At 47.2% G+C, this 14,839-nt stretch overlaps 1 protein-coding gene across 5 annotated transcripts in view; it reads left to right on the top strand.

Moving 5' to 3' along the window:
* TMTC4 (transmembrane O-mannosyltransferase targeting cadherins 4) overlaps positions 1-14,839 on the top strand; it is a 76,857-nt gene that overhangs the window by 16,628 nt on the left and 45,390 nt on the right. For 2 of the 5 annotated variants that reach the window (XM_077343804.1, XM_077343807.1), the window contains exons 1-2: positions 181-339; positions 7,343-7,558. In XM_077343804.1, coding sequence (XP_077199919.1) covers positions 181-339; positions 7,343-7,558 — 375 coding nt within the window. Of the gene's footprint in view, positions 1-180; positions 340-6,866; positions 6,888-7,342; positions 7,559-12,780; positions 12,832-14,839 lie in introns of those variants that run through there. The other 3 variants (XM_077343806.1, XM_077343808.1, XM_077343805.1) reach the window with 3 other exon arrangements.

Raw genomic sequence — 14,839 nt, forward strand, 5'->3', positions numbered from 1 at the left:
GAACCCTGCCAGGTGAAACCAGCCGCGGAGCGAGGAGGGAAGGGGAGAGCCCTCCAGCCCCACAGACTCCCCTCCGCCCTCGGCCGCTCGCGCCTCGCCCCGCCGACGTCACCCGGGGCTCGCCAATGGGCGGGAAGGGGGGCTGCTCCTCTGGCGGGGCCGGGGCGGCGGGGCGAGCCAATGGGCGCGGAGGCTGCCCCTGCCCGGCGCGAGGCGAGGCGAGGCCAGGCGGCTCCGCCTCCCTCCGGCCCAGCCCAGCCCAGCGGCTCCGGCGGGAGGGCGAGCGGGAGAGTTTGGCGCGCGGGTGGGAGATGCCGCTCGGATGCCTTCTCGCTGCAGGTAACGCCGGGGCGGGGGGCGCGGCGGTCCCGCTCTCTGTCTCTCCCTCCCTCTCTCCGGCAGGCAGGGCAGGCAGGGCACCCTCTGCGGCAGGCGAGCGCGCCGGGCGGGCACCCCGCTCCACAACGACTCCCCAGACAAAAGGGAGGCGACACAAAAGGCACGGCGGAGCGGGGCTGCGCACCCGGCCCTTCTCCTCCTCGCCTCCCGCCTCAACTCCGCCGGAGTTGTGGGTTGGCGTCCGGCGCCGCGCTCGCCCGGCTCCGCAGTCCCTGCTGGGCTGAACCCGGAGGGCTGGAGGCGGGCGGGAGTCGGGAAGGAAGTTAGCGGGACTTGCCGCTGGGCAGCCGCGCCTCCGGGGCCGCACAATGGACCTGGGGGGGCTCCTTCTGCCGCGCGGCGCGGGGCTTTTGTGTGCAGAGGCGATGCTGGGCGTCATTCTTTTGCCATAAAGTCCGCGTTGGCTTTCCTGCGGCTGGACCCCTGCGCGGCAGACAATACCGGGACCCGGGTGGCAGCAGGGCCGAAGGTGCTGGGCTGGAGAGGTCCTGAAAATGGCCTTCCGTCTTTCTTGCCGGGAGGGGAAAGGAGGGGGGAGCATTTAAATAATCTTTGGGGAGTTGTGGCAAGCAGAGTGTGTCACCTGTGCTCCGCAGAAGAAACCTGAACGAGACAGGCTGCGGTATGCTGCATGCTTACCTGGGGAGAAAGCCCCATAGACCTCTTTGGGAATGACTTGTGAGTAAACGGCCTCGGACCACGCTGCGTGTTGGATTCTTGCATAGGTGGTGCGTGTAATGCAATTTCTGTAAAGAAAGTGACAAATGGGCGTGTAGGGGAGAGAACCCCTTTCCGGAACTTATGCAAGTCACAGTGAAGGAGGGTTAGTGGTGTGCACATGCAAACATGCATGTTACCTTTCTGTTAAGAGTAGATCCCCCCCAATAATTTCAAAAAAGAACAATTAAAATTTAAGCTGGCTGAGCTTTTCAATTAAAATCTCCCATTTATATTTTCGCCAGTTTGGGGAGGGGGAGGACATGCTAGGTGGTTTTAAACCATCAGGGAACAGGGATATAATTTGGAAGGCTTCTGCTAGCTGTTGCATGTCACTTCATGTATATTTTATGGGCACATTTATAGGGGACATTGCTATAGTAACACGGACTCGGTCCTGAACTGAATTATTACCTGTGCAGAGTATCTGGTACAGTTAATGTTTCCAGCAGTAAGTACGGCCTGAAAACCTTATAGAAGCCCTGTGGTAACTGACATTTACCTTTTCTCTTTTGGCATGCAACCCCCTTATTTGGTGTCACATGTATATTTAAAATAAAATATTGGATATTCAGCCTGAAAGTCAGGGAGGGGTGCCCAGTGAATTCTTCCCTCCCACGTATTTTAAATTCTGAAATATCTAGGCCCTGCGATCAGAGTGTAAGACACAAGGAAATATGGTGTAATGAAACAGTCAGGTGTTAACTTAGAAACCAACAGCACATATAGACTTTTGTAAATCAAGCCTCACTTCATCAGGTGCATGAAATATATGTTTATTAGGCAGAAGCATTTATACTAGAAGGTACAGACAATGGTGGTAGTGTGGGACAGGGTTACAAAGAAAGGCCAGTTTTGAGGAAAAAAGATCCCATCAAAAACTTAATCAGTTTGTCCAAAGTTAATGAGGGCTACTTCCAACTGTTGGATGACACGCAAAAGTGGATTCATTTCTGTCTAGGGAAGATCAGACATGATAAGCAGCTCCCATAAAATATCTTTAAGGGTCAGAATGATCACGATATTAGGCCGTGTAGTGAGTGTGAAATCTAAAATCCTCATTAAGAGCTTGTTGGGGGAGATACTATAAATGGAAGATTCGGGTTTGGACTGGACTGGAGCTCTTGATAAAGCAAACAAGGGTGGCTAATCAGGGCAGAGGGTAAGGAGAGCAAATTTTGGAAGAAGATCTGTAGCCAGGATGAATTCGGCGGTATTCTATCGGAGAAGCTGAGTCTGAAAAACCCAGACTTAAGCAGTGATATTATAGGATAGTGCCGTTCCTTACTGCACTAGACACTTTTCCCTAACTGGTATAGTTGGCAGCACAAATAGTTTTCTATTCCTGACAGATGTGCAGGAGATGCAGAAAGCTTCAGTGGATGCTGCTGCTTATGAAGGCTATGCTTTCAATAACCTTCAATGTGTGTGTTCTGGTTGAATCCCATATGAGCCGCTGACCAGCAAATAAGGCATATTCTCCGGGACTTAGATTACTACACCTGCCTGGATCCAATGGAAAATGTTGTGGAAGTAGATGGCAAAGCAGCTCCCTCTTGCTTTTTGCCTCTCCCTGGAGGCACTCTGTGCACACCCAAATGACTCTTTTGAGGATGGGGGGGGGGGCTGTGATGCAGTGAGAGGTGAAAGTGGGCCAAATGGCCTCCTGCCTCATTCAGTTGTACAGAGCTTAGTCCCACTGGCCAAGGAGGATAGTTTAACTTAATCCCTCCTTGTTATGGTAACCTCTGTGTGCTGAAGTGTCTTCTGCACTCCCCCACATGCAACCAGCTGGGTGACCTTGGGCTCCCCACAGCACTGATAAAGCTGGTGTGACCAAGCAGTGATATCAGGGCTCTCTCAGCCTCACCCACCTCACAGGGTGTCTGTTGTGGGGAGAGGAAAGGGAAGGCGAATGTAAGCCGCTTTGAGACTCCTTTGGGTAGAGAAAAGTGGCATATAAGAACCAACTCTTCTTCTTTCGTTTATAAGAGTTCCCTGTAAGGTTTCCAACTTTCAGATGAGACCCAAGCAGTCTGGGACCTTCATACCTGTGGGACCACCTTCTCCCCCCCCCCCCCCCAAGAAATATGAGATTAAGCATAGAAAATCTGCTCAAGCTCCTTGGCCCTAGGGAAGTCAAATGAGCCTCAACCAGAGCGGGGGCTTTTTCTGCCCTGGTACCAGCCTGGTGAAATGTTTTTTCCAAGTGAGAACAGGGCCCTGCAAGACCTAAAACAGTTCCGCAGGGCCTGTAAGACCGACCTGCTCAGCCAGGCCTATGATTGAGGCCTACAGAATACCATCACCAACCTGGCCTCCCTGTATAGGCAATGATATAAGCTCCCCATTATCAATAACATCATTGGGGGTGGGTGGGGGGACAAAACATAGCATTTCTCTTTCCTCTCCTCCCTCTGGAGAGCAGGTGGAAAGCTTTTGTGACTGTTAAATGTATATTAGATTTTAATGTTAGGTTTTAATATGTTGTAAGTCACTCCAAGCCCTCAGGGAAGGGTAGCATAGAAATGTGTAGATAAATAATTCCCAGGAATTACAGCTAATCCCCAGCTAGCAGGGATCAATTCCTGTGGACAAAGTGGCTGCTTTGGGAGGTGGACTCTGTGGTATTATTTATTTATTATTATATTTATATATACCACTCTCCCCGAAGGCTCAGGCCTGTTCACATAAAACAGAACAATACAGATAACTTAGATTAACAATAATGAAGTGAAACAACAAGCAACATGGAACAGTAGAAGAATGTGGGAAATATTGAATTAACTCATACTGACAGCCCAGTGAGTTGGGCGGAATTATGGTGGGTGCCTTAGGGGGGAGGCTCTCTGAGGTCCCCCATCTCACCAACCCCCCCCCCAAGTCTCCAGGAATTTCCCAACCCAGAGGTGGCATCCCTAGCAGTGGATTTTCAAAGCGTGCAGTGAGCTGTGGGAAACTCCTAGACTTTTCTGTAAGAGCCTATATCTATAGTACCTAGGGCGAAGTAAGCTTATATTGGTGGAGATTCTGTGTTGGGGGCCTATAACTCCACTCTCCTCACAGAATGTCTTGTTTCTACTGCAGGAGATCATACAAGACTGCACACAGATGCATTGTGGGTAAAGATGTTGAAGGCCCAACACCTGATACTGTACGCAAGCAATTTTAGGCCGACTCTGTCAAGATGGACAGGCACACGCTTCTAACTACATTTCAATTCAAAACAAATGGATGAATTTCTTAGGCAGTCTATGGATGCTCAGGAAAATGAGCCAGATTTGGTCTTAAGACATGGTGTATGGCAAAATATCACTAAGGGCCAGGAGTTATAGTCCCAGTATCTGCTGCAGAATGCCCATCATAAATGCAACCCTGTGCCCTGTACCATGTCTCCCCCCCCCTCTCCACGAATGCCAAGGGATGTTGGGGAAGGGAGGATGGTGGGTGGTAGGCAAGGATGAGGGCCACCACAGAGATCCAAGCTAGGGTTGGGCGGTTCAGCGTCCGAAGCAGCCAGCGCTACGTCGTGGGGGAAGGGAGGCTTGGGCATTGACACGCCGGTCGGTGCGCACACACAGGCGCAGAGCTCTGCACCTGCATGTGAGCGCCAGTTGGCACATTGATACCCGTGTCTCCCCTCCCCCCCCTCGACGCAGCACTGGCTGCTTCGGGTGCGAGCGGCCAGACGCCAAAGCGCCTGACCCTAATCCAAGCCATGGACGCTGCTATGCATAGGGCATGTAGAAATGTTGAGAAATATGGCAATATCGAGGGATTCGTTCCCTGAGGTGGCTTTATTACTGCCATAAGTAGAGTTTTCCCTGTCCCTGGTTAGTACACAAAGTGAGGGAAGTTAGTAGGGAAAGGTTACTTTTGAGATGTGAACACACACACACACACATACTCTATGGAAGAGACTGAAGGCATTAAAGATCCTGGTCCATTTCACCTGAACCCTGGATGGTTTGGCTTGCCCTCTGCCATCTCTGTTATTAATGCACCTGCTCTTAGGTAATAATGTAACTCTCAAAAACCTGCGTTTTCTGCTGCTACAAAAGAAACTGTGTATTGCATCGTTCCAATGTAAATTGATAATAATGCTGAGATTGGTGGCACCCCATCTTTGGAATCCAAACACCCCCTGCAGTATTCATGATATGCCAAATTAGGTGACTTCCCAGCGGCAGGCGAAGGTGTATTTTTTTTTAACTGTGGGCTTTTTGTTGATTAGGATCCCTGAACCTTTGTGGTTAGCAACCTTTTGCTCTGTTTTTCTGCTAATGTTTAAATCCTAAATGTGTTTTTATTTTTCTGCGATTGTAAGTTGTTTTAATGGGTATTTCATTTTAATAAAGAACTGTTGAATAGCTTTGGGATGGGATAGTGGTTTTAATGTTTTTCTTTTCTTTTTTGCGTTTTATTGCCATTTGACATTTGGATGCATTCGGTTTTATAAATATAAATATCTCTATCAATCTATCGATTGACAAACAGACAGAAAGACAGATATGCTCTGACCTGGATAGCCCAAGCTAGCCTGATTTCATCAGATCTTGGAAGCTAAGAACTCTGATCGGTATTTGGATGGGAGACCTCTAAGGAATGCCAGGGTTGTGACATAAAGGCAGGCAATGTCAAGCCACCTCTGAACATCTCTTGCCTTGAAAACCCCATGGGGTCAGCATAAGTCAGCTGCGACTTGATAGCAAAGAAAGAAAAGAAAAAAATTAGTGACAACCCAACTCTCACGAGGTATGTGGAACAAATGCCTGTTCTGGGGCTCTTTGGTCCCTCCCCTTCACTCAGGCACACTCCTGCACATTCACAAACTCCTTCCTCCCATTCTTCCCTGCCCTTGCCCCCCCCCACCTTAGCTGTCATTTCTCTGATCTTCTTCCTGGTCCCTCCCCCTCTCTCTGACACACATGCAGACACCAACTTCTCCTTATTCCCCCCTGCCCTCACCCTCTTACCTCTCATTTCCCTGACCTCTGCCCTGGTCCCTCCTTCAGAGACACACCAGAAGTTGTGTTCCACGTCAGAAAGAAAGATAATTTATATTTAGGTTGTATGCTGCTCTGAGAGTCATGAGGTGGACGATCAGGATTGAGATTGTCCTGTTCAGATTGTCAAAGACTTCCGTCAGGCCTGCAAAATGGAGCTCTTCCACTGGGCTTTCAGATGACGCCAGCGATGGGAACCTCCCTACAATCTTGTCCCCTTGCCAGGCAACCTTGACATCCATTTTATTTATTTATTTATTTTCTTAGATTTTTAGCCTGCCACTCTTTGGGGGCATCCCCAAATGTTCCTGATATCCCTTCAACTGTGTGTGATTACCCACAAGTGTTTTTATGACTGTGTATTTCTTTTCTCATTCATATTGTTCCAAATATTCTGTGTATCTTTCCCATTCCCCACTGCCTTTATTTAGACCGCCCTAAGACGTCACAGTGAGGAGCAGTATATAAATTGCATAAACAAACAAATATAAACAAATGTGTATTGGTGATTGCATGGACACAGCTGGGACTGGGGCTTTAAGAGCACGAGAATTTTACATGGGTTTGGGGCTTTTCTGATTTGAGACAGTGTTGTGTTCAGTTTCCTTGGCCCATTTACTACAATGCGCATAGAAGGGTGCAGTTCATTTTAAGATCACATAGTTTGACATCTGAATTCACAGAACCCTGGATGGATATTCCATCCTTTGACCAAGAATGAAGTTACCAATGAATGTGAGAAACTGCACTGCAAGTTGCCAAATGGTGAGGGAAATCACATTCCATGCTTTTACTTGGCAGAGATGCTTTTGCGTGTTGGGCACAGGTTGGTTCTTTTACCTCTTCACCCCCTCTCAGGCCATCAGTGTCCAACAGTTGACTAGGAGAGCCAATGTGGTGTAGTGGTTGAGAGCAGCGGCCTTTAATTTGGCGCATCGGGCTTGATTCCCCAATCCTCAGGAAGCCAGCTGGGTGACCTGGGACCAGTCACAGTTCTCAGAGCTCTCTCAGCCTCACCTGCCTCACAGGATGTCTGTTGTGTGGAGAAGAAGGGAAGGTGATTGTAAGCTGCTTTGAGACTCCTTTGGGTAGCAAACGTTATAAAAGTCAACTCTTCTTCTTCTTGTAGCTGTCCAGATGGATGAGTTAGCAAAACCTGTTGTAGACTTCTCGTGACTTAATTTGAGTTAGCTGTAAAATATATGTTGTGTTTATTTCAGATTTGCAACCAGCATAATGTTGACATTCCAAATTTTGGACAAGCATTGTACAGAATGGCCCAGACAGAAGATAACATGGACCATGACATCCCTCTATGGCCTCTTCCATCGTACTGGGCTAAAACAGTTGTGGGACTTCTTTCCGTCATCTGCTTTGCCAACAGCTATGATGGGGACTTTGTCTTCGATGACTCTGAAGCTATCCTCAACAATAAGGTTGGTTCTGTCTTGGATCTTCCATTCAGGCTTGTAACGTGCCGCTTGCTCAGTTGACTGGGGAATGTAGGATTCTCCTGCAGGTGAGCTGGCAGGGACTCTTGCAGATGACACAAAAATTGGGTTTGGTGTTGGTGATTTTTGTTGTTGGTGTTGTTTTTGAACTACAGACAGCTTGTATGGTAGACCGACTGATATAACTTTTTGCCGTCTGCAGACTGATATAACTTTTTGCCGTCTGCAGACTAATTAGCAACTCTCTCTCAGCACAACTAAATGCCCTGTAGTAGTCCGAAGCAGAAGAAGAGTAATTGCTTTTCTGTTTTTCATATTGTGAATCGGGGCCATAGCCAGCTTTTCTTGCTAAGTGCTGCATTCCATAGGGAAACTCAGATACTTAAATGGAAAAAAAACAGTGACTCCTTCATAACCAACTGATGAAGCTTCTTTAATGCTCTTACCAACCTAGGGGGGCTATGAGCGTGTTTCTGCATGGTTAGCATCAGGGATGCAAAAACTGAGTAACCCTAGTGGCTTTTAAGTTCCAGTGTTGCCACAAATGTATAATGAGTATCTTCTTGTCATCAGGTGATATGGCTATATATGGTCATGTCAACCCCCCCCCCCCTTTCACAATGGTCACAGATGGGTCTGGAGGGGGTGAGAAGGGTAGACATGTACACAGCTTTGCTTCCGAGCACAATTGTACCAATTCTGGTGTTTCTGAAAGCCTGAAGAATGTTTCAGGAGTTTATCAAGGGTCAAAAAGTTGAGAAAGGCTGCCTTAGTGTATTGCCTGTCCACTTGTTCAGTCAGGATGTGGAGAGGGCGAACAGGCAGTGGTGTGTTGGTGATGTTCCCAGACATCAGTGCTGTGTCTATGTGTGGAGGAAGTTTGTGTGTGTACTTCACAGCACCATGACCAGAGATGTTGTTTTCTGAACATTGACTGGAGAGTTTTTGCATTCAGGGATGCTGCATCTTTCACTTCAAGACCAGGAACAAGTGTAGAAAGAAGTTTTGGAAGTGAAATTCATCCTGTTCTTTCAGCAGAATAAGTTCTGGGAAATTTGGTGTCGACACATGAAACCAGCATTTTTAATTTTAGAAAAAAATATTTTATGTGTTATACTGGCTATACGTTGTTGTCTTGTGTAGACCCAGGAGACTTGGCATAATGTGGGGTAAAAGCTACACTGTGTTTGCTAACTTCAAGGTTTACTTGATCTGGCTTGATGTGTTGAATTACAGAATCCTCAAACAATTACTGCGTAATTCTGTTGTATTCCTTAAGACAGGCTTCCTCAACTTGAGTTTCATGAAACACTGGGGTTCCTTGATGGCCCTGGGAGGGTTTCCAAAATAGATAGGAGTTAATTAATTTGAGTTAATGGATGGAGAAGGCTTCTGTGGGTTCCATAGAATACAAAACTCACAAACAAGGAAATACTACAGTGCCAAAAGCCTAATCAGTCACTGGTAGGCAAGACCACGAAACTTTGGCTCACTTAGTTCGGCCATATCATGCAATCCAACTCAATGGAGAGAGCGGTTATGCTAGAATTCCTCAGGGGAAAAAGGAAACCAGTCTGACAGAGAATGCGGTGGTTAGATACGATCAAAATGGATGCCAGCCAGAGCGTTATACAGCTAAAACAAGTGGTGCACGATCAGAAATCATGGTGGCATGTGTACCATAGGATTGGCAAGAGGTGAACTCAACTGAATGGCTAACATCATCAATTAATGTTTACATATTTTAAAATTTTGTTAAACAGTTACTGTGTAGCCATACAAGGTAGTGGTTCTCAACCTTGGGGTCAGGATCCCATTTGGGGTTGCCTGGCCCCTTCCCTGGGGCCACCAGCTTGCCCGCCGCAGCACACGGCAGCGTGTGGAGGCGGGTAGTGGCGATGGAGGTGGCAGCCGGCAGAGGTGGGCAGAGGCGACGGAGTCATGACTGCCTCCACACTGCATAGATTGTTGTGCACATGTGCGTGCACGCCACCCGTGCACATGCATTTCCAGCACCCCACTGGCTCCTTCTGCAGATGCCCAGCCTGCCTGGAAGGTTGCGCCGGCGCCTGCCAAAGAATGCACTGAAACACTTCACTCAGCTGTCAAGAAAGCAACCCCATCCCACCCAACTCCGTCCGGCAAGCCCCGTGTGCTCTGCAGCAGGGCCGCCGCGGAACCACTAACCCCGTAGTTAAAAGAAGGGAGAGAAAGCGGTGAGCCAAGGGAGAAAGACGTGTGCCCAAGCCCAGGCCGGAGCGGGACATTGAGCAATGTGGATGTGGTGGTGGCAGCCCCCTCCGCCGGGCAGGACCCTCGCCCACCTCCAGTCACCTCCTGTGAGGGGGGAGGGACACCTATGGCCACAGCTGGGAGAGGTGGCGGAAATGTCTCCACAGTACTAGCTGGCAGCTCCTCCAGCTGGGTCTCTGCTGGGCTTCAGTGCCGAAGTTGGGGTTGTGGTGAAGAAAAGGTTGAGAACCACTGATACATGGTCATGTCAAAAAACCCCTCCCCAAAAAAAGACCAGTTATGGAGGGGGTGGGGACAGTTGCCTTAAGATGAAACTCATGAGAAGCATGAATATCATGTTGTGCTAAGCACTTCCAGATTCCTAGAACATTTATATGGGGGAATAGAAGCAATGGCATTGTTTTTTTAAAAAAGAGAAGACATGCCCATATAAGGCCTTTAGAAATTCACAGGTCCTGTGCTGTTTTTCAGTTATTGTGCCTAATCTAGGGCATGATCTTCCTGAGGAGGTTCTTCTGGTGACTTTGCTTCTCAGTCTTCAATATCTTCTTTAAACCTGCTTTTGAAAGGCTTAACGCAGTGGTCCCCAACCACTGGGCCGTGGCCTGGTGCCGGGCCTTGAGTGTCCTGCATAGTACAGGGGGTTGGACTAGATGGCCCAGGAGGTCCCTTTCAACTCTGTTATTCTATGATTCTATGAAATATATTGGTTAAGACCTCAAAAAAGCACAGAATCCCAGTTTATTGTCCTGCAGATGATCACTGTTCACAATTCTCTACAGCTTGTTCCCAAGCCTTTAGCAAAAGCTCCTTGTGCATCTGTGATCCGGACCGGAATACCCTTCCATAATCCATTTGGTTGGCCTGTTGCCATTTTTGTCCATGCCATTCCCTCCCCTCATCCCAATACCTTTGTATTAAATATATCAATGTTCAATTCATCTGCTCCCTCTTTCAAAAAATGCATTAAGATTCAGATTTTGCTCAAGGGTAGTGGCGTAAAATCAATTCTGTAAATAAACCAGTTCTCACGCAGCCTGCATTTGAAAACTGGAGGGCTTATTTTCGATTTTACATCATTGAGGATTCCTCTTAAAACTCAGTGGTACATTTTAATCCCTGCCAAAGTTTCATTTCCTAATTCTCCTTAATCAACTTCCAGAAATCGTAGTCCATAGGTTGCCCCTTGAACAAGGAGGAATCCAAGACATAATGAAAGTTGGCTTCATGGATAGCACATCGTATTTGGTTCTTTTTCCATTTGAGCCAGTGGGTCTGTTTCACAGATCTATTGATTATGGCCAAGTCTTCTCTGGACACCATACTGTGATCCTTTTATTAACTTTTCCTCCTCCCGTTACAGTTCCAGCTAGCGGTCCTCTCCCGCAGTTGGCACTCTGCCTACCATAGCACAGAGCAGTCTGTTAGTGGGTTTTATTGGCATTCAAGGCTGTTTTCCAGATGCTTTCTTGCCATTGCAAGCAGCTCTTAAAAAGCTGTCTACAGCAAAATGATTTGTCTGTTGTGTGTTTAAGAAGGCAGGTGTTTGGAGCAAGACAAGCCGAGTGTGTCAGTGTTGCTTGCATTCATTTGAATGGCTCTTTCTCAGAACGTTACACCCCATGATGCTAAGGCTGCTATTTAAAATCAGGCGCTTGGATTTAGATATTCTAGGGCAGTGGTCCCCAACCTTTTTATCACCGGGGACCACTCAACGCCTTTTACTGAGGCCCAGTGGGGGGGGGTAGTTTACTCCTCTACTCTCAACCACTGCCCTAACGCTCTCTGATCGCTATGGTAATGTTTAAACATCCTTTCAAAATAAGATACAGACACGGCACAACAATGAACATAAGGAACATTTTATTTTCATGGAAATTTTAACTCATGACAATGACAAATCAATGGGAACCCTGAGCTTGTTTCTCTGCACTGAGATAGTCCCATCTGGGAGTGATGGGAGACAATGACACCCGAAGTGTTTTGTAAAGGGCTGGGGGGGATGAAGTAAAGGGCCGGGGGGGGGGGAGAAGGTGTCCTTCGGGGCCCACCTCCAATTAGTCGAAGGACCACATGTGGTCCGCAGCCCACAGGTTGGGGATCGCTATTCTAGGGGACGTGTCTGTGAGTTTTTCAACTGTGTCTGTGTTTTAAGCAGATGGAAAAATAGCATTCATTTGTTTTCTAGGTACAAATCGTGCTTTTTGTTTCCTGCAGGCAACTCTCTTGTATTCTTAGCTTCCTCTTTTTGATTTGGCTAATCCACCCAACGGCTTCTCAGGCATATGTCCCAACAGTTGCGAGATGCATAACATTTGCCGGGCCAGACTGAATGAGGAGGCAACGGAGCTATCGTCAGACGGCCAGAAGCCAATTTACCATTCCGTGTTTCCCAGTTATCCTATGCAAGATTTAATTCTGGATGATGCTGGCTTTATTCCGTTGTGAAGCTGCCTCAAATGCCCTGCCTCTGCCAGTAAAATAGAAATGTTCTAAAACAGATAAATGGTTTCTGGGAAGCAGGTCCTACTGAGTTCAGTGGGAGTCAAAGCTGGTCAGTACATTACCCTCGACATGCTGATGCTGCTGAAAGCATTATCTCTTGGGGTGGCTCTTCCAACCTTGGCTGTCATGTGGAGCAGTATTTTGCAACTGAGCTGGTGCCCTCATAGAAAGGACTCTTTCTCACCCTTCTCCCTTTTATGTTTGGCCTTTCGGTAGTACGTGTGTGTCATGGCTCTGATGTATATAGTAGCTGGGGTGGATACTTTGCTGCGAAGATGCTATTTTGGCATGGCAAGAATATTATTTGGGACATTGATCCAGCCGTTAGGTATGCAGAAGACTACAATTCTAAGATTGTCAGTGGTGTCTCCATAAATTATGCTTAGACCTCTTTGTCATCTTGACATTTGGACTTGTACATCTGTAACATCACCTGATTTTCTCAATAGGTTTAGGAGACAGGGAACACCCAGTGAGTTCCGATGTCCCTTCCTTCTCAGGTATGGATTCTCCCTTCAATTATTGGTGCTCCCTACAGTGAGCTATAAGATGGGTACCAGTTTTAATTTAAACCAGGGGTAAGCAACAACCAGAGTTTGCAGCAATGTTTTCAGCTGAGTTTCCAAACTGTGGTTTGACCGAACCATAGTTTGTTTGTTTGTTTATTGGGCTTGCCCCTCTCTGAGACTGTCTTGGGGCCGTTCACAACAGTAAAAACCCATACATACACGGGGTTGAAATACAATAAGCAATTTAAAACTGTTTAAAAATGAATGCCATAAAATGCTCCCGTTATAACACTAAGTTGTTCTCACTCGAGTTTCGTACTTCAGGTCTGGACTGCAGTCTCCAGAGGTGGGGAGAGGAGCGGAGGGAGGCCTAATATGGTGTTTCTATGGGCCTTGACCTTACGCTTGATGGAAGGCCGCCGTTTTGCAGGTCCTTTGGTAGTTCCAACAGGGCCCAGATTCCTTCCAGCAGCTCATTCCACCAGGCTGCAGCCCTGGCTCTGCTTGAGGCCAATCACATTTCTTCGGGGCCAGGGATCACCAACAAGTGGGTATTAGCAGAGTGTAATGCTCATCGGTGGACATATTCAGTCCCTCAAATATGTTGGGCCCAAACCACGTAAGTAATATATTAGATGAAGTGGACTTTAGCAATTGATAGTTGATGTGGCAATCTATTTGTTAGTCTTTAAGTTATCATGGGACACTTCGTTTTTGCAGATGGAAAATCAGCGCCAACTGTGGTTGTGCAAATTAATTCTTGTTTTGGCAAGTCGACATGAAGGTGAAATCCAATTGCTCTGCAGGTGATTTGGTGACTGCATAAGCTAATTCAGACCTATTGCCATCTGCTCAACTCTGTGGAACTTTACTGGCCTTGCTGCTAATTGAATCACCAGTCTAGGGCAAAATCCCCCCTCCCCCATTCGAGCAAATAAAAACCTCAGCACTGGCTTCTAGGAGGTCAATTTAATTCAAAGTGTTTCTGAATCTCTTGTTTGCTTTGCCTTATTTTCTTATTTATTGAAGGGTTTTTTTTAAGCCTGTGGATATCAGCTGTGCAAATTATTTCTGCGCTGTAATACTCTAGGCTCCATGCATGAGTAATTTTTATTATTTGCATTCTATTTTGTGAATGTAATGAGATTGCCTGCCATTTTCTATCAAGGCTAAAGTCGCTATTAGCATGGAACAAATGTGCTGATATTCTCTCGCTACTGCTGAAGTAGTAGGCTGTGAAGAAAGCAGCATTAAGTCTACAATCCTGTGCACACTTACCTTACCTTCGAATAAGGCATATTGCAGGGGAACTTGCTTCTGAGTAAACATGTATAGGATTTAGTTGTACAGCTACCAAGTTACTTGTACATGTAGCAGAGGAAGAGGCTTTCTGATCAATTTGTTGGGTTATTTGTCCTTGTAACGTTGGAGTTTTCCTGTTAGCAATAAGAACACATCTTTGATTCCTTTCTTCTGCTAGGATAGTAATCTCACAAAGCATCTCTTCTCCAGGTCAGAGAACCAATTCTGACTTTCTTTCACCTTTAGAGGTTAGGAGATGTCTCCGAAAAAACCTAGGAGACATCACCTTTGTTCCTGCAGGGTGAGAACACCCATTTGGAAACTGACTTCCATCATAGAACGATGTTTGGCTTGGAACTATCTAACCCAGTGGTTCTCAACCTGGGGGTCGGAACACCTTTGGGGGTCGAACGACCCTTTCACAGGGGTCACGGCAGGGCGAGCAGCTTGACCCGTGGGGGTGGGGTGGGCACTGCCGCTGTTGCCGCGCCTCCTAAAGGCGCCAGCCAATTTATATACAATCATGAACAATGGATCTTCACACCATTGGTCAGTTTCGGATTAATTTCTGTGAAAGAACACTTGCGTAATTTTGTGGTTGGGGGTCACCACAACATGAGGAACTGTATTAAAGGGTCGCGGCATTAGGAAGGTTGAGAACCACTGTGCTAGAGCTTTCTGTAGAACTTCCCAGTGC

The sequence above is a fragment of the Paroedura picta genome, chromosome 6 (assembly GCF_049243985.1).
Source record: "Paroedura picta isolate Pp20150507F chromosome 6, Ppicta_v3.0, whole genome shotgun sequence".
Taxonomy (NCBI): Eukaryota; Metazoa; Chordata; class Lepidosauria; order Squamata; family Gekkonidae; genus Paroedura; species Paroedura picta.